The sequence below is a fragment of the Zerene cesonia genome, chromosome 17 (assembly GCF_012273895.1).
Source record: "Zerene cesonia ecotype Mississippi chromosome 17, Zerene_cesonia_1.1, whole genome shotgun sequence".
Taxonomy (NCBI): Eukaryota; Metazoa; Arthropoda; class Insecta; order Lepidoptera; family Pieridae; genus Zerene; species Zerene cesonia.
The window spans coordinates 6,828,739-6,850,772 of record NC_052118.1 but is presented as its reverse complement, the minus strand read 5'-3'; the positions used below and the strand labels follow the sequence as shown (position 1 = coordinate 6,850,772).

Genomic DNA, 22,034 nt, shown 5'->3' with positions numbered 1-22,034 from the left:
TGCATTTAACAGCTGTTCTGTATCTGTGCTGACGTGGATCAAAAAATGGCAAGTGATTGAGTGCTAAGTGGTGGCTAAATATTTTGATTTAGTATTTTATGTATTCTCTACTTTGTCTTCAATTCAATAGCCGTAACCCTAATCAGCTGTGATTGTGCTCAGTGTATCTATTCGTTGTTGTATTCATGTTTTCATCACATAAACAACGATGTCCGAAAATAAAAACATCAATAGTCCTCTTGAAAAGGATCAAGTCGAAGTCGATTCCAATTTAGCAGTATCTAAAGGTGATGTTGCAAGCGTGACGGGTAGAAGTAGCGCAGCAACCACTAAGGTAAACCATTGCTTAAATCATAATACAATATTTGAGATAAGTTCGACCAACTGAATAATTATCATTTGTAATGACATATGTCTCCAATACAGGTATGCGCTTGATTGAAACGAATAACTCTCTAATTGTATTTGCGGAATTTAAGTTCTAGTACTATTTTATTCATAAATATGTTCTATCGCTCATTTTTTAGCTCACAACAACAGCAGAGAGGCAAATAAAATTTGAAAGAGCTCAGAAATGCCTGGAAAATGCTGCACTTGTATCCAAAAAGATTAAAGAGCATCGTAAGGCCACAGCAGAATTATTGGGTCGGCCATTTGGTAAGTTTGAAACACTAAAATATTTTTTGAAATTACTTTCATCAAGTACCTAAATGTTATGTGAGTGTCTCCTCGTGGGGTATGGGGTAGATGACATACATTTGTTTCATTGATTGATTTTCTTTATGGACAATTAGAAGATCAGCCTTCTGTGTCCTGTTAGTCTGCAACATTTTTTTTGTGAAAGCCTGCCGGGAATCAAACACATGACATCTCTGCCCTAAGCCCATATGTTAACCATTGCACCAAGGAGGCGGTTTAACTTCTAAATACAAATGTTGCTTATTATTTCCAGAGGATGATACTACAGACACTCAATCAGAGATGGCAACCGCCATGAGTGAGAAAACAGGGTATTCAGTAGCTACTGACACATCCACAACTTTATCAGTCCAAGATGCACTGAACAGTAAGTATGCAATAAAAAATAATAAACAAAAAATCACACACAGAATATGATCCAATTTTTATCTTTAATTACAAAAAAATAATATATATATATATATACACAAGCAGTGGTGGCTCAGTGGTGAGGACCTCGGACTTCAAAATCGGTAAGTCGGGGTTCGAGACGGGGCGAGCGCGCAGGAAATAAATTGATTTTTCAACTTATCTGCGCATGTAAAACAACATCACCACTGCTTAAACGGTGAAGGAAAACATCGTGAGGAAACCGGCATGTCCAAGAATTAAAAGTTCGACGATATGTGACATCTGCCAACCCGCACTTGGCCAGCGTGGTGGATTATGGCCTGAACCCTCATATGAGGCCTGTGTCCCAGCAGTGGGAACATATATGGGCTGATGATGATATATACACACATGAATGATGAATTATGAAATAGTGACTATAAGAACTCCTTCATTATTTTTTCTTCAAAGTCGAACATCTTTTGTATACTCATTGCATGTTAAAATTATAATGACATCCAATTGCCTTATTCATAGTATTCATAGTATTAATTATTGTGATTTTTTTTGGTATATATATGTTGCTGTTTAAATAATGTAAAAAAGGTATCATGATAATTGTAACTCCAATGAGTTAAAATATTGGAAATGGATATTTATAGCAACATCAATGCTTAGTTCCAGGTATTAGTGAAAGCTTAGCAAACACTTTGAAACAAAAGGAGATATTAATGGAAAGAATAAAACAATATAAGGAAATTAGTAAAAGACCTATGAAAACAAATGTTGTTAAAAAGAAAGAACTGGCACTTGAAAGTACAGAATTAAGAAAGGTAAGGAAAATGTAATCATAGTGTATAATGCTCAAAGACTCAAGTTTGCTCAAAGAGCATTCTGTTTGTAGTAACAAGATAGAATTATAGTTTTTCTTTTTTTTTTCAGAGTTCTGATTCCAGTGAAGTGTCCAAGTTAATGACTATTGTGAAAGATAAAGAAAATGCATTAAGTGTTATGCAAGTAAAGTTAAAGGCAATGGAGACCACCATTTTGGACTTACAAGAAAAAATTAATGAAAAGGACCAAATAATAGAAGCAAAAAATAAAGCCACAACCCTTATATCTGACAGTTTAACTAGAAAAGGTATCAATTCTGTTTTTTCCTGAATAATCTAATCACAAAATTTAAGTTCCAAGTGTAAATTGGTATTGTATGTATTTTTTAATATAACTAATTCATATATTTGTTTTATGTATTAGAAAAGGATACTCTACATTTACTGGAAGATACCAAAGAGCAAATGGCTAAAATGCAACAAAATTTTGTATCAATGGAGTTTGAATGGAAGGAAGAGAAACTAAAATTATTATCAGAAATTGAGGAGAAAAACGAAAAAATAAAAAATCTAAGTGAGGCAAATACTATACTTGAAAATTCCCGATTTGAAATAAGTATAGCCCATTCCAAGATTATTGAAGAACTTGAATTAAAAACCAAAGAAATTCAAGAATTACAAGAACAGATAACAAAACTAACAGACACACAAGAACCTATAATTGAAAATAAGCCACAGCAGACAGAAGAGAAAGGTTCCAAAGAAATTGCAGATATGGAAGAATTAACTAAAAAAATTGAGTTGCTAGAGCAAATTAATTACCAGATACGACAAACTAATAAAGAACTTGAAAGTCAACTTTCTTCAGTTTCTCTTGATTCCAAACCAAGTACCACAGCAAGCTCCCCTAGCAAAAAGGGTAGTCCACTACCAACACGCAAAGGTGGTAGGAATACATCTGCCAAATTGAAATCCCCTTGGAGCAAGCTTTCTGCAGAATCTCTAAATCTAGAATCCGAAAAGAAAACAGGAAAAGTTGACAGTGGAAAAACAGAAATTATTTTACAAGCTCTTAATAAAGATATTCTAGATAAGGAATTTATTATATCTCAAAAAGAAGCTGTTATAATAAGTTTACAATCTGATAATAAACAGAAAGATGATATTATTAATGAACTTAAATCACAAATGACTTTAAAAACTGTTGAAAAAGTTGATGTAGAAATAAGTACAGAGAAGATTAAAGAAGATGTGATTGACCCAACATCCGAAACTTCTAGTGGGCAACAAGATATTAAAGAACTGGAAGATAAATTAAGATTAGCTCAAGAGCAAATTGCATCATTAAATGAAGAAATTGATACTGCAAATAAAAATATGATAAAAGTGAAATCTAATTCGAAATTAAAATTAAAACAAATGCAAAAAACAATTGAGAACTTTAGTAAAGTGTCCGATGCAAATGCTGAAATACTGCGTCTCAATGAAGAGATACATCAATTGTCACAAAAGGTAGCAGAGCTAGAAGAAGAGAAAGGGAACTTACAATTACATCTTGTTGATTATGATAGTGGAAGATGTAAGTAGTATACGGGGTATTTAATAATTAATAGATGAATGTTACTACTTTTAATAATACATGTTAAATTTCTTATTTGCAGTGACAGATACAGAGGTGTATAAGAAGATGATTGAAATGGAGAACTTAGCTGAAACTAGATTGAAGTCTATAAGTTTGTTAGAGACTCAAAAATTCGACTTGGTTCAAGGTACTTGACCTAATCTAGATTATCTTAATAAAGAATTATGTCTTTTAGGTGTCCCTTTAATTTTATGATTAAGTCAGAAGTTAATCCATCAGAAGATTATTTTAATTTATTAAGAAAATGTATACTAACAAAAAGCAAATTTAAAATAAAAGTCTTAATACATAATTGAAGTTGTTCAATAGATAAAAAGTTTTCAATCTTAAATAATTGTTCATCTATAACTTTATATCAAACTAGTGTCTTTGTAGTGATCTCTTTATACATTCGTATTTTAAATATAGCTTTGTATTTCTTAAGTTCCCAACTTATACTCAATTTTACTTTTCAGAATTGCACCTCTTGCAGCAAAAGAATGCAGAAATGGAAGATAAATTAGCAGATATAACACAACTTCAAAATGAGCAAGTTTGTTCAGAAATTAAATCGGTACAATTAGAAGAACAAATCGATGAACTTTCTGCTACTAAAAAAGAGCTAGAATTGGTGATAGAAAATATAAAAGTAGATAAGGAGCAGCTAGAAGGAAATATAGAATTGCTACAAAATGAAAAAGAAGAATTGTTGCAAAAATTAGAAAATTACATACAGGAAAACATAGAATTAAGTGATAAACTAGAGAAACTAAGTGCTGAAAAAGTAAGTTCAGCAGAATCAATAGAAATTGTTGATTCTCTCACAACTCAAGAAAAACTAGAAATAGAAGAATATAACAAAGGCATTAGTAGAGATAAATTGGATGACAATAATACTGAGAATCAAACCGACTTGAGTTCCAGACAAAATATAACTTTTGATAGTGTCCTCCAAGAAAGTGCCGAATTAAAAAATAAAATTGAACTATTTACTCAAGAGAGACAAGAAGTTATGGAAAAAATGAATACAATTTGTATCGAAAATAATTCACTACATAAAAAAATTGAGGACTTAGATCATCAATGTCAAGACTTAAAAACAACCATTTCAATTTTAAATAATGAAAAATCTGAAATTCAAAGCCTTAACGAAGAATTAAATTCTCAAATCGAAGAATTAAAGCGCGAAAGAAGTGAAATAATTAAAGAAACAGCAGAAACTACAAAACCTTTGACTACTGAAGATTCTGTTGATAGCCCTCTGGCTGAGATTCACCAAGATGACAAGGCAGCTAGTGAAAAAGGAGCAAAAGGTGCAAAATCTGTGAAGCAGTTGACCAAAGAAATATTAAAATTGAAAAACATAATTAAAGAAAGAGAAGATGAAATAGCAGATTGCCAAATGAAAATCCTTTCTCTTGAGGAACAACAACAAAAGCATTCAGATTTATTGAAAAGTAATATGGATTATGAAAACAAAATAAAGCAATTGACAGAAGAAAACAAAAACCTTAAATTAGAACTGGAAACGGTTACAAATGATACATCTGAACAACAACAATTGCAACTTAAAGATACAATAGAGTCCTTGCATCAAGAAATGCAAAAAATTCAAAGGGAATATAGTGCCGCCATTACAAGTCGCGATGCAAATATTCAAAATCTGGAGCAAATGTTAATAGAATATGAAAAACAGGTATTTAATTATGGTAACACCTTACAACAAAAAGACAAAGAAATTAATGAGTATATAAATCAAATTACCAAATTAAATGACTTATCTCAAAAATTAAAATCCAGAATAGAAATCTTAGAAGACGAAAAAGCTAAAGATCAAAACGGCGAATTGATAAAATCCTTAAATAAACAAATAGCTCTATATCAAAATGCATTAGCTGATTGTGAAGAAAAACTTAGAATATTTGAAGAGGAAAAAGCTCAGCTATCATCTTTAAAATCTAAATTTGAAAATAAAAGCAATATACTCGAAAGTGACTTGACAAACTTAAAACAGACTTTAAATGAAAAACAAAAATTACTAGAAGAATTACAGTTGCAACAACAAAAGCAAAAAGAAGAATATTTCGAAATTATGACACAATCTAAAGAACGTGATGAGGAAATACACGAAATTAAATTACAATTAAGAAAAGAATCAATAGAAAATGAAAAATTAAGAACGGCAATACAACAAAAAGACCTCGTCATAGAAGAAACTGCAAAACAATATGAACAAGTTAAACAAAAACTTGATTCCATAAATCTTGACCAAAGTTCTCAAAGTGATCAGTTTTCAGTATTAGAAAGTAAAAACAAAGAACTGATGGAAAAATTAAAAAAGTTTGCTCTGAGTATTAAGAAAAAATCTTCTATGTACACTGAGTTAGAACATCAATTTAGTGAATTGCAGAAGCAGCATGAAATAAAAATTGAACAGTATGATCAAGCAATGATACAAGTTGAAACAATACCAGCTTTACAAGAAAAAATTAAATATGCTAATGAGGAACTGAATAGCCGTCAAGCAGAAAAAAATCTACTTGAGAAGAAAAATCAAGAGGCTCAAAGTGAAATTACATCCTTGCAATACAGGTATGAAGAAGCTCAAAATGAAATAATGAAGTTGAAGGAAAGAATAGACTCATTACACAAAGAATTGCATATATCTCATGAAGAAAATGTTGCTGTAAAATCTAATTTAGAGAGCTTAAATAATAAATTGGTTGAATATGAATTGGAACAAAAGAATAATACCAATCTTTTAACAAAAATTTCTTGTTTAGAGGCAGATATAAATCAAAAACAATCACAGATTTCTGATTTGATAAATCAATTACAAAATCAGGAACAAAGTTTAAATCAGATGCAATTTGGACACGAAGCTAAAGTTCAAGAACGAGACATGTATATTGAAAACTTACAGATTGAAATGGAAAAGTACAAAAATCGCATTTGTAGACTTGAAGAAAGTATTTCTGAAATGGAAAATAGACGTCAATCACTGGAAAGGAAAGCTGATCAGCTTGATACACAATTACAAGAAAAACGAAAATCATATACTGAATATACAACTCAAGAAGATGAGCTAATAACCCGTTTAGCTGTGCTAATGGATCATGATAGGGTTCTTGAGAAACAAGTCCATGAAATAGAAAACGATAACAAAGAGCTACAGTATAAAGTTCAATATCTTAATGAAGAGCTACAGAACATACAAAGATCATATTCTGACTTACTTGCACATTGTAATAGCATTGAAAGCAAAGCTGCAAAAACTGAAATTTTAGAAGCAGAAAATATGTCTTATCAAGCAAAACTGGAAAGCCTTGAAAATAATCTGAAAAAAATAACTAATGAACACAATAGTCTTCTAGCACAAAGAAAAGTTGAAATTGATGAAATTGAAACAGAATTCAATACTCAAATTGAAGAGGCTATAAAAGAAAAGAAATTGCTAAGTGAGAAACTTGAAAAACTGAATGAGCATGTTTCAAGACTAGATTTTGAAAACCAAGGTTACAGAACAACTGTAGCAAACCTTCATATTAACCTGGAAGAATTGACTACTCAAAATATGAAGCTTGCCGAAACATCCAAAGTAGACAATCCTTCTATGCCAGATTATACTGAGCAATATGTAGCCGAAATTAATAAGTTAAATGCTACTTTAAATAACAAAAATGTACAATTATCTGAATACCAAAATAAATTGAAAAATTTAGAATCACAACATAGTTCTTTAAAATGTTCTTTAGAACAAAAAATTACAGAGTTATCATCAAAACTTGCACAATCTTTACATCCTCTTGATGAACTGTCGACAGAGAATGCCAAATTAAAATGTGATAATCAGGAACTCGCTCACTTATTATACCAGAAGGAAGATCAAATAAAACAATTAATGGAAAAGAAAAAAGTTGTATTTGAGATGAACATACCAAAAACAGAGGGAATGACTATTTCTTCTACAATAGAAGAAATGAGCGATGAACAAAAATCAGCTATAGATATAGCCTCCTTACAATCGCAGATACTTTCAGATGCTGATATATCCAATAAACAATCAGAACTTATAATTAAAAAGCAGTTAAAACACAATGAAAAGCCATCAAATATACAACAATTTTCAGGAGGATCAATAGAACCTCTAATTGTACCTAAAAAAACGTATGTTTGTTCCCAAACAGATGATGAAAGTAAAGATGAAGATCCATTTAATTCCGAAGAAGGTTGGGGGTTAGAAGAAAATGCTGATTCTTATGATGTTACACCTGGAACTTCTAAGCTAAATCAAGAAATACAAAGCTTAAAGGAGACAAATGAACGATTAAAAAAAGACTTGGATGCATCAAATGCGAAATTATTAAAAGCTATTAAAAAATTAAAAGAACTGAAGGCTGCTAATGATATGCTAGCAAATGAATTAAAATTATCTAAGCAAATATCGAATTCGTCATTATTAGATATGACTATTGAAAGTGAATTAGCTAACAACATGAATATTTTGGAGAAAAAAGTTCAAGAACTCAATGATGCTCTTAATAAGGAGAGAAAAGAAAAAGAACTTCTTACTAAACAGAATGAAGTAATTAAAAATGCAAATGAAAGGTTAATAGAAATGAAAGAAAAAATGGATAATGAAGTAGAACTATGGAAATACAATTTTAAACAAGCAAATGATAAAATATCCTCTCAACAACAATACGAAGAGAACAAGGATAATCCTGTGTCCTCACCATCAGCATTATTATCGAAAAATGAAACTCAGTTTGAGGAAGAAATTTCGAAACTTGAAAAAGAAAATGATGAATTGCAGTCTATAGTTGATAATTTATCGCTAAAAAATAAAGAACTCACAGAAGAAATCCTAAAATTAAGAAGTGAAGTATCAAATCTTAATGAAAAATGCATTTCCTTAGCAGGTAACGAAATAAATAAGGCTGAAATAGAAGATTTAAAAATTAAAAATACAGATTTAATCAACGAATGTACAAAAATACAAACGGATCTTTCTACATTAGAAAAACAATATAAAGAATTAATAGAAAAAAGTTCAGAAGAAAAGATAGAATATGAATCCCTCCAAAAACAATTGGAAATTAAAAGCAAAGAGTTACATGAAGTGAATTCAGCTTTAGACGAAATGCAATTACTTCGAGTGGAAAGAGACGATGCTATAAATCAAATTCAAGTACTGAAATCTGAACTTGAAAATGTTAGTATGCAATTACAACAAAGCCAACATGACATGATTCAGATTGAAAGGTTCAAATCATTAACAGAAAATTATGAACAAGTCAAATCCGAATGTGAAATATTAAAACAAAAGGTTGATAATGCTAGTACAACAATTCAAGATTTAGATCTTGAAAACAGAAAGCTACTGCAGAACGCAGAAAAATCACAAGAAAGACTAAATGAGCTTGAATCAAAACTTCAACAATTAAATTCAGAAAATGATCAATTGTTATCAACAGTAACTGAATTAAGATCTTCGATATCAAGCGCCATGGATCAGCGTGGCTTTGAAATCGCTGAACTATGGAAGCAACATTTAACGCAAAGAGAAAATGATTTCCAACAAATCGAACAAGATCTTAGATCACAGTTAAATGCTTCTGAGAGTAAATATCAACAACTTCTTGATAATATGCAGTCATCTACCAAAGAAGAAACTAATAGAATTGTCATTATGGAGCAAGTCTCATCTCTTCAAAATAAATTACAAGAGAAGGAGGATCAACTGAATACATTACATGATAAATACACAGACGTTATGCATCAACTTGATATGTTACGGTCGGAGATGGAGGATGAAAAATTAATGAATGAAAATAAAATCCTCGTTCAACAGGAAGAGTATGAAAAAACCATTAAGGAATTAAGAGATGAAATTCAAAGGCAAACCGAGCAGCAGGAATCTACTGATGCATTGAATCTTGAACTAGTCGCTACGAAAACTGTTAATGACAGTTTGAACCAACGCATAGAAGAACTTAACAGAGAATATGAGTTAAAAATATCTGATTTAACTAAACAAATTAAACAAAAAGAAAGTGAAATATTCCAGAAAACACATGACTATACAATCACACTCTCAGATAGGAACACGGAATTTGAAAATGTTCGGAGACAATTAATAGAATATGAAAAGAAAGTTGAAGATTTAACCTTTGAAAAGGAGTCTGAATTAGCAGTACTTAGGTTGAAGATGCATGAAAATAGTGAACATTATGAAAAGATGCGCCAAGGTTTAGAAGAAGAAAAAGTGAAGATGGCTGAAGAATTAAATGTTAAAATCGTGGAATGTACGAATCTTAATAAGCAAATAAATGATTTGAATAAAATATTAGAAGAATATGCAAATAAAGCAGCTGAAACACAATTAGTTTTGGAAAGTCAAGAATTAGAGATAGTTACTCTAAAAGATGAAATAGAGAGCATGAAGAATGCTTTGAGATCGGCTAGCAATAAAATCGAGAAACATGTTACATTCGCGTCTGATACTAATGAGGTTGCTGGTAATGCGGCAGAAAGTACACTCAATAGAGATTTGCTCGACGCTGTCCCGAGGGCTGAGTTAGATTTGGCGCTATACATGCTTCATCAACGGGACGTGCGTTGCGAGGAACTTACCATGGAATTGACACAATTGTTAGAAGAAAGAGATACTTTACAACTACGACTATCTGATAGCTTACGTTCTTATGAAGATTTGAAGGCACGTTACGGATCTGTTGGGCTCGATGCATCTATCAGCTCAAGCCAAGACACAGTATCCGAGCTTCCGAGCTTTAGTATAGAAAAGGAATCCCACTTTGTGGATACGCACCGTGCACATTCTTCGAGGAGTAGTAGCATAAGCGAAATGGATGGCGAAAAACCTAAATTACAGGCTAAGTGAGTTTTATTTTATTAATTTACAAATTCACTATTATAAAAAGCATTTAACTTAATCGTATAGTTTTCATATCTTTGAAGTTATTTTTATAGCATATTTTTAATCCGATAAGCTTTTTACGTGATCCATACAAACATTAAAAAAATGTAATGTGTGTACACATAGACGTTTTATAAGCATTAGTAGATAGAATAAACTAATAAGTGATGATATAAACCACGTGCCAGGCTGTCAGAGCTGCGCAGTGTAAAGCACAGTCGCGACGTCCGGTTGCGTCACGAGAGCGAGCAGAGGCAGCTCGGCATGAGGCTGCTGCAGCGGGACGTGGCCAACCTGCCGCCGGAAGCCGTGGAACAACTGAACCAGGCCCATCATACGCTTTGTGAGTTGTTTTTTTATGTTACATCGAGCAGGTAAGATGATGGTTCACCTAATGGTAAGCGACCCGCCCATGATCTGAAGAGGTCTCTGTAAATGCGTTGACCGCTTTTTAGGGCTTAAGGAAGGACGACGGGATTGGACTGGTAATGGCTCACCATTTCCTCAAAAAAGGAAACGAGTTCTGTCTTGAGTTTTTGTTTTTCTCTACAGATTTTTCTTAACTCTAACTAAAAGGATGTTTTTGAAGTACAAGGAGCTCCATTTTACTTTTATTGCAATAATTATTTTTATGTCCTATACAAGTTTTAATCTTAAGTTTGTTAAGTATCCTTTGTAGTTTTATTGAAATAATTGATAACCAATTTTATTATATTTATCAGGTTTTTCTATGAAAATATTGGGTGAAAATATAATATTTGTGATGTTTTCTTTTAGCTCGGGATTCACAAAGCACTCCTACCGTACTACTTAATTGGCTTCGAGGGAAGAGTACTCCAAAAGTTGTCCATATGTAATTTGTATATTGTATGTAAAAGTTATATAGTCTTTAGTTATTAATGTTTGTTTATTGTTGAATAAAAATTTTATTGATTTTTTTCTGGGAATGACCTTGATAATGTGGGAACCTAAAAAAAATTGGATGAATTTTAAAAGCCATTATTTTTTCATTTCGGGAACAAATCGAATGCTACAAAAAAATTAGGCTTATTGCCCCTGCCCCATATTTATCACGGTAAATATTTGCTTAGCAACATGTTGCGGAATTGCTGGCAACACTGCGTGTTGCACATTTGATACCTTATGTAATAAGTTCTGGTCCGAGGAGAGATTAAGTTTAAATAAAATTTCCAACAACTGTTGATCAACTGTTGCTCAAAAAGTATTTACTCATGAATACGCGGCGTAAGGGTTTTTGTTATATTCCGGTGTCAATGTTATGTTTCTTACGTTATGTGCTAGTAAATTATTCCTGCATTTTACGCCACCACTGCACTAAGCACAATTCGATAATGTTTGTGGCAACAAATAACTGTAAATTGTGCACTTACCGCTTGTCAGCGAAAAACGAAACTTAATATTAGTGTTGTTTTAGATGTAGTGTCCTTATAATCAATTAGCAGCATATTCACAAATAATCAAGTTACAATATATTTCAGATTTTATTTTTAATCTACAAACTTTCCTCATCTGTTCAAGATTTCTGCTCTATCTAGTTTTACATCTATCTACCCAACCGAGGTTGTTGGTATTGCTTATATTCCTTCCTATTCATTAGTAACCTTATTATATAAATCTTAATGTTAATTTGTCTATCAATTAACTAACGATTTTTAACGAAGTGCAATCGATGATAAAAACGAACGATCGATATATTGTAAAAATTTTGTTCCAATACAAACTAAATATAGTATATAAATATACCACCGTCATTGTAAACCACGATACAATCCTAGCAAATTGATAACTCGACCAAAATGACTAGTGCAAAAAATAATGGTGCCTTTAATTTCTATTGTATTGGATTTAGATGCTATTGACCTGTATAATTTGTTAAATATAAATTGAATGCTTCCATGTATATAATATTATGTATAATAATTTAATTCAAGGTGATTTGCAGCATTTGTATATGAAATTGTATAGTTTATGATTAAATGCTAATTGATTGAAATTGTTTTTTTTTTATTTCTTTCTAAATGAACGGATTAATGGTTATGTTTTTGAAGCTTAAAATACCTACCTGGCCTGTTGATTTTTGCCTTTTGTAATTCAATAATGTATCTCGTAGGCAAACTTACCAATACGTGTGTTAAGAATTTTGGTGAACATAATAGTCAATGACTTGCAAAATATATTACATGAAAAATTGCCTTCACCTATTTATCGGATGGATGCAGCTCGATCTTTTAGGCTCTTAGGCTACTAATTAATTACTAGCGGTACTTCTTTTAAAATTATGTTACCATGCAGTCCCTTCTTTTTCTACTGGTACAAGGATATGGGGGACATATAAAACAAAATAATAATTTTGAACATTTTTTATTGCAGATTTTCAAATATCTACGTCATCAAGTCAACGATCATTCATTACAAAGTAACTTAAAAGTAATAATCACATATAAAAATCAAATAACGCTAAGTCACATAAAATCGCGTAAAGATTATAATCTTTAGAATTTAGATGTATATAAAAACTTACACCAAATGTGCCATAGAAATATTAAGATCACGTCTGTGAGGAGGCCTTATTTCCCTATGTTTTATATACAATTTCAAAAAATATCTTAACATTCAGCAAACTTACAAAATATTTTATTTCATAACAATCTTATTCTAATCTATGTCAAAAGCCAGTCCAAAAGCCAAAGCATTAAATAAACTATTATGTAACGCGTATTCTTTCCCACATAGTTTTACATACAAATAACATAATATAAAAGATAGTTTTCTGATACACGCTAAATTTATGTAAATACCACAACCGACATATTTACACATTAACTCTTTCGTCCTTTAACGAATCCACCAAACAATTGCGGATTAATTAGAATGGAATATACCTACATGTCATTAATATTGATTAACCAAAATAGCTTTATAGTCATTTACTTATGGCACCAATGCTTATAGCATAACATACTTTATATTTACATTTAAATAATGTCATTTACACATGGATATTCCTTAATGAAAAACGTATATTATTAGCATATAGGATAAATATATAACAAATATATTTTTTGTTCAGATAAGGCAGTTATGGAACCACATCTGAAGCTTATATTTATGGAAGACGTTGGACTAACAATAATGTTTTTATTCGTAAATGCACTCAACGTTTCATATAATTACTTATAAGAAATAAATCTAGTAGATCTATAGTAAACTAACTTTAGCCTTGTCTAACTACGCCACCCGTACTTACAGTATAAACATAAAAATAACTAAAATAATATCTGTGGAAACTATATCACATTTTTAAAGTAAAGTTTTACTTATATTTTCTATAACATTACGTAGAAACTTTAAGTACGAAATTGTAATTCTAGACTATTGCATTTTACTTATTTCCAAAGTTCAAATCGTTTTTAGGAACAATTACATGGAAATTAACTTCTAACTTCTAAATATAATATATTGAATCACATATTTCTTTTTTCCAGATTTTGCTTATAACAATCTTACGAAATAACATAGTACTCCTAATTTAACATATTATGACTGGAAGTGACTATGAAATCAAGTTTAATCAGCTACATTAAACTATCACATTAAATGTTAGGCACTTATATACTAATTGTTGGTACAAAGTCAAAAAGGAACGAGAATTCTTTAATCTTTTTATCAGTTGTTTTTAAATTACGTAATTTTGAGACATTTGCTTCTATTTATTTGCCTACTGTGATATGAATTTATACAAATAGGTATATATAAGCAAGATGCTGGTAATGCCATTTTTCTGTTGCTGATAAAGATTATGGTAGATTAATATTTTACAAATTAAAAGCGTAATTTATTGCCTTCCCCCGATATATACCTTGAATCTGATGAATATAATATTCAGTAAATAACAAAACCGGCATTACCGAAAAGGTACTTATATGTAAAATAGATATGAATTTTTATTTATTTATAATATAATCTGAATATAGTGAAATGTTTGGATACATTACCATTACCAGTTAATGTCCATGATTAATAGTTATTTATTCGTGATAAATTTCTGACAAGTAAATCCTATAAATAATGGCTGTAATATTTATGTTACGGAGAAAAAAATATATAACTTTGGTCCCGAATACAACATATAGCTTAGACTAAATACGTTACAGCTATTTTTTTATAGTATCGAACTTGTGTCAGGCGATAATGAAAATTCTTTCTTATAAATAAAGAGGTAGATCGTAATTTCAAGACATTATCAACTAGAAATGAAAGGTGTTATCGCATTCCCTAAGATAATGGTTGTTTCAGTGCAATGCCTCCGTCGTGTTGTAAGAAATATTTTAAGACTAGAGGCTAATATACAAGTATCGCGAATGGCTTACCGTTATTACATCTATCAATATTTTCTTCCTAGACTATACATGCAATATGAAGGTACCTATGTTAGACACAATATGCAATTGTCAGTCTTGGTATCAGTCCTTGATCACGGATGCACCGTATAAATGTTCTAGTTTAAAGTATTTTCGTACTAATGCACCGAAATTAAAGCAACGGCCCTTGGGCTTCCTTAACCGGATTCTTTCTTCTGAGTGTTAAAAGTGTACGTCTCTGACATCCGTGGGGGTGGCAGCGTTATTGTGGGCTTTGTCATTGCTGGGGGGAGGCGTCCACCCTGCCGCCTCCCGGGCTTGTCCGTTTGGGACTGCGATTACATCAATCAGGCCCTGCACCATTTCCTCGATTTGCTCCAGGCACGTTTGGAGACAATCCTGTTGATAAAATGTATGATTAGTTCGATGGCTTCTTTAAGCGAAATGATTAATAATTTAAACACATAGAACAAGTACTTACCAAATCTATGCCCGTTAAATCATGTAAGCGCGAAAGATGTCCATCTACACCGAGACCTCGCAGAGCTGCTGCAATGCTGCTCGAAGCAAGTGTGCTTGCGGAGTATAATGTGAATTCGTAATCTGTAACAAGGAATATTGTTTTCAATAATCGCTCACGGCTGAACATACCCAACAATGTACTTCCTATTAAAGTTGCCCTCAATAATGCTATACCTATAATTCCCGTATGTTATTGCCTATGATTTAAATAACAAACGAACGTTTTGCCGAGTGATAACAGTTTGAAACCGGGTCAGTATGCTTACACGGTAAGTGCATAGGTACGTATAAAAGCGGATGTGAAACAAAGTTATTATATTTAACGAGCGTTAACTGAGTGTCATGAAAATATTTCGCTAATGCTGTAGAAAAGTACGTGGAAAGTTTAGACAATGTCAACACATTAGCGGTGAGCCGCGAGGAGTAAAGGAGTATCGGGTAATGAAATGTGCCTTTCTCCTTCCCGCAGGTTGTTGGTCCCTGTCTGGAGAGTGCAGCCTCAAAGGAGCCGGCATCCGCCCTCACGGCCGCATTCCTTCGATGCGCCTGCGCGCCCGATTCACTGGAATATTTCTCACGAGCTCGCTCTGGCATAACATTATTATACCTATAAGATAGCCTAAAAAGGCACTACTATCCACCAATTCAGGCCTGGACAAGTCGGATTGAATTGATCAAGCTTTATTCGTCAAGATCTGTAATTTGTTTTAAATTAAACGTAAGAAAACGTTATTTTTTGTTCTTAAATAATTTAGTGCTTATCTATGTCTTAAATGTTTTTTTTTTTCTGAAACTGGGGAAGATATATGAATCGATTAATATTTGAAGGCGTCGCATTGAAAGGGGGAAGATATAAAAATTTTACCATAACCTTATTTTACCTATATAAAGTAGGTTTCAATCAAGGTCACAGGCAGGCACAATGTATATTACAGCTTGTTGATGCTACACTAATTAACGATCCTTATTCCGTTTCGAATAAATTATCGTTTCCCTGTCGACAATATAATTTGATAATACACGAGGAAAATTCATTTGACCTTTACAATTAATGAAATACTCGTATACGATTGTTGAATGTGCACCAGGATTAATAAATATATCGATAAAAAACTAAAACAACAGTTGGCATTGAAGACGCTCGCAATCTCAAATACTGAAAAGTATGGGAACGTTGACGGTATGAACAGAGCATCCAACAGCTCTCCATTCATTATTAAGTATATTCCATTATATTGAACAACGTATGGATACCGAACACTCTTTCAGCTTTATTTAAAGGTTTTTTTTAATTTGCATGGCGGCATACCCGAGATAAAGGGTCTGGGCTGAGGGAAGGAACAAAAACGAAGATATGAAACAACGAGAGCGGCCGCTCACTCGTTTGCATAATCTGATGTTAATCAAACATCGAAGCCCTACCGCCTCGACCGACGGCGACCGGTCCCAGGACCAACGGAAAGCAATGCGTAGCGGCGGAATTTCGGCCTCGGAACCTTACTAATAAACATATTGTTTGACATATTTGACTTTACATCAGCATATAATAAGTAAATAATTGTACAGTGTGTATTTTCCGTATCGTAACAGACGTACATTTTTAGTCAGTGAGTCCATCGCCAATGACATAATCGTCTCATTATTATCGTTGTACATGTATGGAGGTACCACAGACATCACCGTAGCGAGCGACTAACGTTCAACGTCTATTTGCGAGGTGAACGATCTCGCGAGGCCGCGGTAGTAGGTAACTACTAACTAAACGAATAAGTTACGAAAAGCCACTTGTACCTCTGCTGTGAAATTTTTATTCCGAAGTCTATGCGGAAACTCATATTCAGAATCAAAGATCAAAATCTAAATTAATCGCTTAAAAATGTTCGCTATGCTCAATTATTGTATTAACGAGTCTATCGTTATATCATCTGCGGTATAAACTTTAATAAAAATGTATATATCTATAATTTATCTTCTACAAAGCTCCGCTGAACATGTCAGTACTAAAATAACCCATTACAAATTTAATATCCCGGCAAGTTATGACTCCTCTGAGTAAATTGTGCCATTCGAATAATGATACATAATGCGGGTTAGCTCGATACCGCGAAGTATAACTACCACTTCATGCAGGGCAGTTGCCGATACTTGGACAGCTATATGTGTGGGTATAGGTAGCAATACAGAGTAAAAGCTGAAAACTAAAATTTCTGGCACCACCTACCATATTGTATGTAAATTTTATAAAATAGTAGACAAAAATGACAATGTTTACTGATCCCCTACCTCCGATCCGATACCCTTATGAGATAATACTGACTGATAATAAAATATTTTTGTATGTCATTTATCTATAGTATGGAATTTATGCACCGCTTATACACTTTGCTTAGTCCCGGTTCGCAAATAAAGTAGGTAAGCGATTATGCTATCTGCTGTCTGACAAGTGAGAGATGATACCCGAGGAGCAAGTGAAATAAAAGAGCTGGAGCGTGAACTCTACCAAAAAAACGACACGACTGCGGCGGCGAACAACAAAAACCGTTGCATAAAAACATATGATCCCATGAGGGATCGGCGGGGTGGCGGGGCGCGGGCGGTGCCCGAGGCGTGCTGGAATGCGCTCGAGCGAGCGGCGTGGGAGGCGCCGCCGCCACACACACTCGCCCTCTCTAACCCTCACTGTAAACAAACCTATTCACATCCCAGAATCCACCCAATCCCCACTAAAGAAGCCAACAAAAGTTTGCACGCAATCTTCCACAACTTACTTCAGCTTAACATTCATTAAAGCATCGTGCTCTAAAAATTAATAGGCCTGTTGTCGTACTCCAATTTGGACAATTGAAAACAAAATTAAGGGATCATTACGTTAATTCAATAAAATTAGGTAAATTGCTGATTTTTCAGGCTGTGTATATCGTGACTGCAGATTATTTAGCAGACAATTAGTTTCCGGTAATTCTATAAGCTTAGCGTAGACTGCAATTACTGTAGTAAACCTCAACTCTGTAGGCTGTGGCCTAACCGTGAGAGCCTCTAGTCGTTGAATGGGTTAATCATTTGGAATGCACGGTTTATTACGTAAAAGGAACATGAATATGCACCCAAAAGCTATTCCGGTTTCATAATTCTCTATTCATTCATTCGTCGTGTTAAGTTCAGTGACATGTGACATGCAGAGATGGACGAGCTAGGTGGATCGAATGCGACATTGAGCCATGACGTGTTATCGCGAATCGAGATGCTAATTAAAATCTGTCGCCGCAAACAAAGCGTATTGATTGGCTTAACCCTTCGATAGGACGTGAGAAACGAAGGCCTTATGACTTCATCAATGATATTGATAATGTCAATTAAAATTTAATTGTATAATGTAATTAACATAATTCTTGTGTACTAACTGTAACTGTAATTTAATACAATATGTAGAATGATTTTATAAAATAGGTAATGTGAAGCAAATCCATGTGTATATGTTTTAACATTTATTTAATATGTATCATGAACATTACTTTAGATAAATGAGAGTTTATTAAATATATTGTTAAATTTTAAATACACATGTTATCTAGCTGCGGAGGATGAAGATAAGTTTGTTATGGAGGAGAAACGAACTTACCTCTTGCTGCTAGCGATATGAAGGTTTGTGCATGCCTGTGAACCATTTCGGTATTCACGCGACCACGTAACGGCAGCCGAGACAACAGAAGTGGAAGGAAGTCATGGGCCGTCACTCCAGCTACGTCCCATTTTAGCTTAGACAGCACTAGCAGTTCCCAGCTCTGTTGACAAAACATTTTGTTATTGTAAATCAATATTACATAATGGCATAATAGATAATTTATATCGAGGTCAACGAACTAAGTACATAAATAATAATAATAAATTCATATTATTACTACAAGATGTCTTGTTTTTCTAGAAACTGTGTTCTGTTGTAATTACAGTTCATAACAATGTTAAAAAGTTAATTCATTCCGTCCGTGTAATATTTTATTCTATCATATTATAAAAGTAACCTTATTATGCAATATAGTAAATAGTTAAGCCCATGTTCAGTATTGCTGCCTATCGATGTATACTAATGCAGGAAACTTATGACAGGCATAAAAAGTCAAGATTAGCAAAGCTAATAGCTCGAAAGCGGATCGAACACAAAGAAGTGCTTATTGGCTAGTACAATAATGCTGCATTCCAGTCGCCACATCCGCTAACTATAATCGTAAACACGCCGAGTTTCGCTTGACTTCCCGGAACGGAGCGTAGGTAGTCCCCGGCACATTGTTATACGATCAATTTTATATTTTAACAATATTCTGTATTTGGAATGCCTCACTTAAAACTTTTCCATTGATAAAAAACATACAGTATAAGAACTATCCAATTGTTAATTACAGGCGAGTTAAATATAATGTCTTAATATATTTTTATGTACAAATACAATATAGCTACGTAGATAGATTCTTTCCCCACTCGATTTTTATCTCATAATTTTGGCTGACCTACATTAATTACTCATAAGCGTTCAGATAATGACGACCTTTATAAGTAAAGTTCGCGATATGAATGGTTTTATGAATAACTTGATTATTTTCTGTTCACTCACACATCCATATGTCAGCTATGCATGGCCGTTGACAGATAATACTCGATGTTTACTTAACTCAAACGATGGGGTCGTCCGAAGCGGTTTACCTTTCTATCCCAAACAAATATGCTTTGAATGTCGATAGGGATAGAGTTCAAATTTGAGTGATAAGATGTAAAGTTATGGCATAATGGTTTTCAACATGCAGCACTTGTGAATGAACGAAGGTTCATCACTGGAAGTCGCACGATATAAGATCGTGTGTCAGTGTGCGCCAACTAACCGTGAGGTCTTAATAATCCGGTTAATGTGTAGGAGATAATAATAGCTTACAGGATGCTTTGAAACTAAAAAGAACAGGTGAGCGAAAGCGGTTAACGATGTGGTGGTATGCGGGTCGACCGCGAACTGAGAGGATTCAGTCTCTCCGCGAGTCGCTATCATTGAAAAGCCTCGGACACAATACGATCATAAAGCATTCACCGCAGACACCGCCACCTATATGCCAGCCGGATGTACTGTCTCTATGCTAGATTGAATAGATAAATTAAGATCGATTTGCTTGAAATTTTACTACTTTGTGAATGTACAAATAGAACTTGATACGTGTGGAATGCAGCTCATAAATTTCCAAGTCGCTGTTCATTAGAAGCTGGAACGGCGCGGGCGCGGCGGTGGCAGTTATAGAGCCACGTTACAGCCAATAAAGCGCGCTATGCAAACAGCCCTCGCCGCGACACACTCGCTGAATTCCGTTCTCAGTTCCCATGCTTTATCCAATTTCATCGAACAGTGCTGCGCTATTACGGACTAACAATAAGCTTAACGCGCAGCCATAATTTTTATCAAAACTATTTTTTCCCGGTTTGCAATATATCACAAGACACATATTTTTTATTGCAGGAAATACGAAATAAATCCGAGACGTTTTAGGTCTTCAGACATTATAGACAGTTCATTGCCAACGTTACGGTCGGAAGCCTAACAAGTACGCTTGAATACGTAAGTTACCTCGAGTGTGCAAAACGTGATACGCATACTTGTAGAGCTTACGTAACGCTCATCACAGCAAATTCCTGTAAAGTGTATGTTTGGTGATTGCAGAATACATTCTTTCGTACGCAAATTTTGAAATCGCGAGGCATTTAATGGTCAGCTAGATTTATAGCATAGTTTGTGCAATGTTTCTTTTAACTAACTGTAAATTCTTAGATTTGTGTCTGTATTGTATTAAATACAAAATATAATGAGCAACAGTCAATAGTGCGTAAAATTCTATCGCAACCACATAATCCATACTTTTTCATCTCATTGCTTGTGCCCGCATAGAACATGTTTTATTTAACTGGCACAACTTGACATTTTATTGCCGCTAAAACAATTCAAGTCTTGAACTCTTCAATTATGACGAAGTTGAAGAATGAAACAAACCTGAATTTATAGATTTCAAAAGTCTTTATAGTCATATTAATATCACTGCAGGAGTTTTGTTTCTATGCAAGCAATTTCGATCTATTTTAATATTTTGAAAAGTTTTTAATAGATTAATAGGACATTCTTTGTTAAAAGGGTTAGTGACTTAGATAACTTGAGCAGCGCGAGTGCATGAGCTATAATTAGGTAAGACATAATAATAAAAAGTATAAACAATCCATTAATAGATCCCAACGTTGGTTACTGTAGGTAATATACTCGATTGAAGTTGTAAAAACATTTCTTTAGGGACCGACTATTCATAAGTTACTATCATAATTTCTGAGAGCATTCTCTTAATCGTATAAAAACATCGATTTGAAGAACACGTAGATGGTATATTTATGGTTGTGCTAAGTATGGTGATAATATGAGTTGTTCTGGCTACAGTCGACGGAGTTTCTTTGGCAAACAGCAAGGACCCGACCGCCTCGCGTGGAATGCGACTTGTCCAACCCCCGCTCCGCCCCCCACACTCGCCTGAACATTAACGACTACTCTCGTGGGAAACAATAGCAAGAAAGTACGTCTTAAATTCAATAAGATCTAGTTATGTGAAGTACCCATTATGTTGTCTTAGCAGTTCTATATATGATGATGATACGAA

General features: G+C 33.4%; 2 protein-coding genes across 2 annotated transcripts in view; one reads left to right on the top strand and one right to left on the bottom strand.

Annotated features, from left to right (window-relative positions):
- The first annotated feature begins 3 nt into the window (after window positions 1-3).
- Window positions 4-12,476, top strand: LOC119833219 (protein lava lamp). The gene is made up of 10 exons (XM_038357142.1): window positions 4-334; window positions 528-657; window positions 953-1,066; window positions 1,747-1,901; window positions 2,011-2,209; window positions 2,326-3,480; window positions 3,563-3,670; window positions 3,999-10,422; window positions 10,651-10,805; window positions 11,240-12,476. Exons 1-10 carry the CDS (start codon window positions 209-211, stop codon window positions 11,317-11,319), a joined length of 8,646 nt encoding a protein of 2,881 aa, XP_038213070.1. The 5' UTR covers window positions 4-208; the 3' UTR covers window positions 11,320-12,476.
- Window positions 12,477-12,828: 352 nt separating this feature from the next.
- LOC119833186 (G1/S-specific cyclin-D3-like) overlaps window positions 12,829-22,034 on the bottom strand; it is a 15,148-nt gene continuing 5,942 nt past the window's right edge. Inside the window, exons 3-5 of the mRNA XM_038357082.1 lie at window positions 18,986-19,148; window positions 15,326-15,447; window positions 12,829-15,243 (exon numbers count right to left, since the gene is read on the bottom strand). Coding sequence (XP_038213010.1) covers window positions 15,067-15,243; window positions 15,326-15,447; window positions 18,986-19,148 — 462 coding nt within the window. The 3' untranslated portion in view covers window positions 12,829-15,066. The remainder of the gene's footprint in view (window positions 15,244-15,325; window positions 15,448-18,985; window positions 19,149-22,034) is intronic.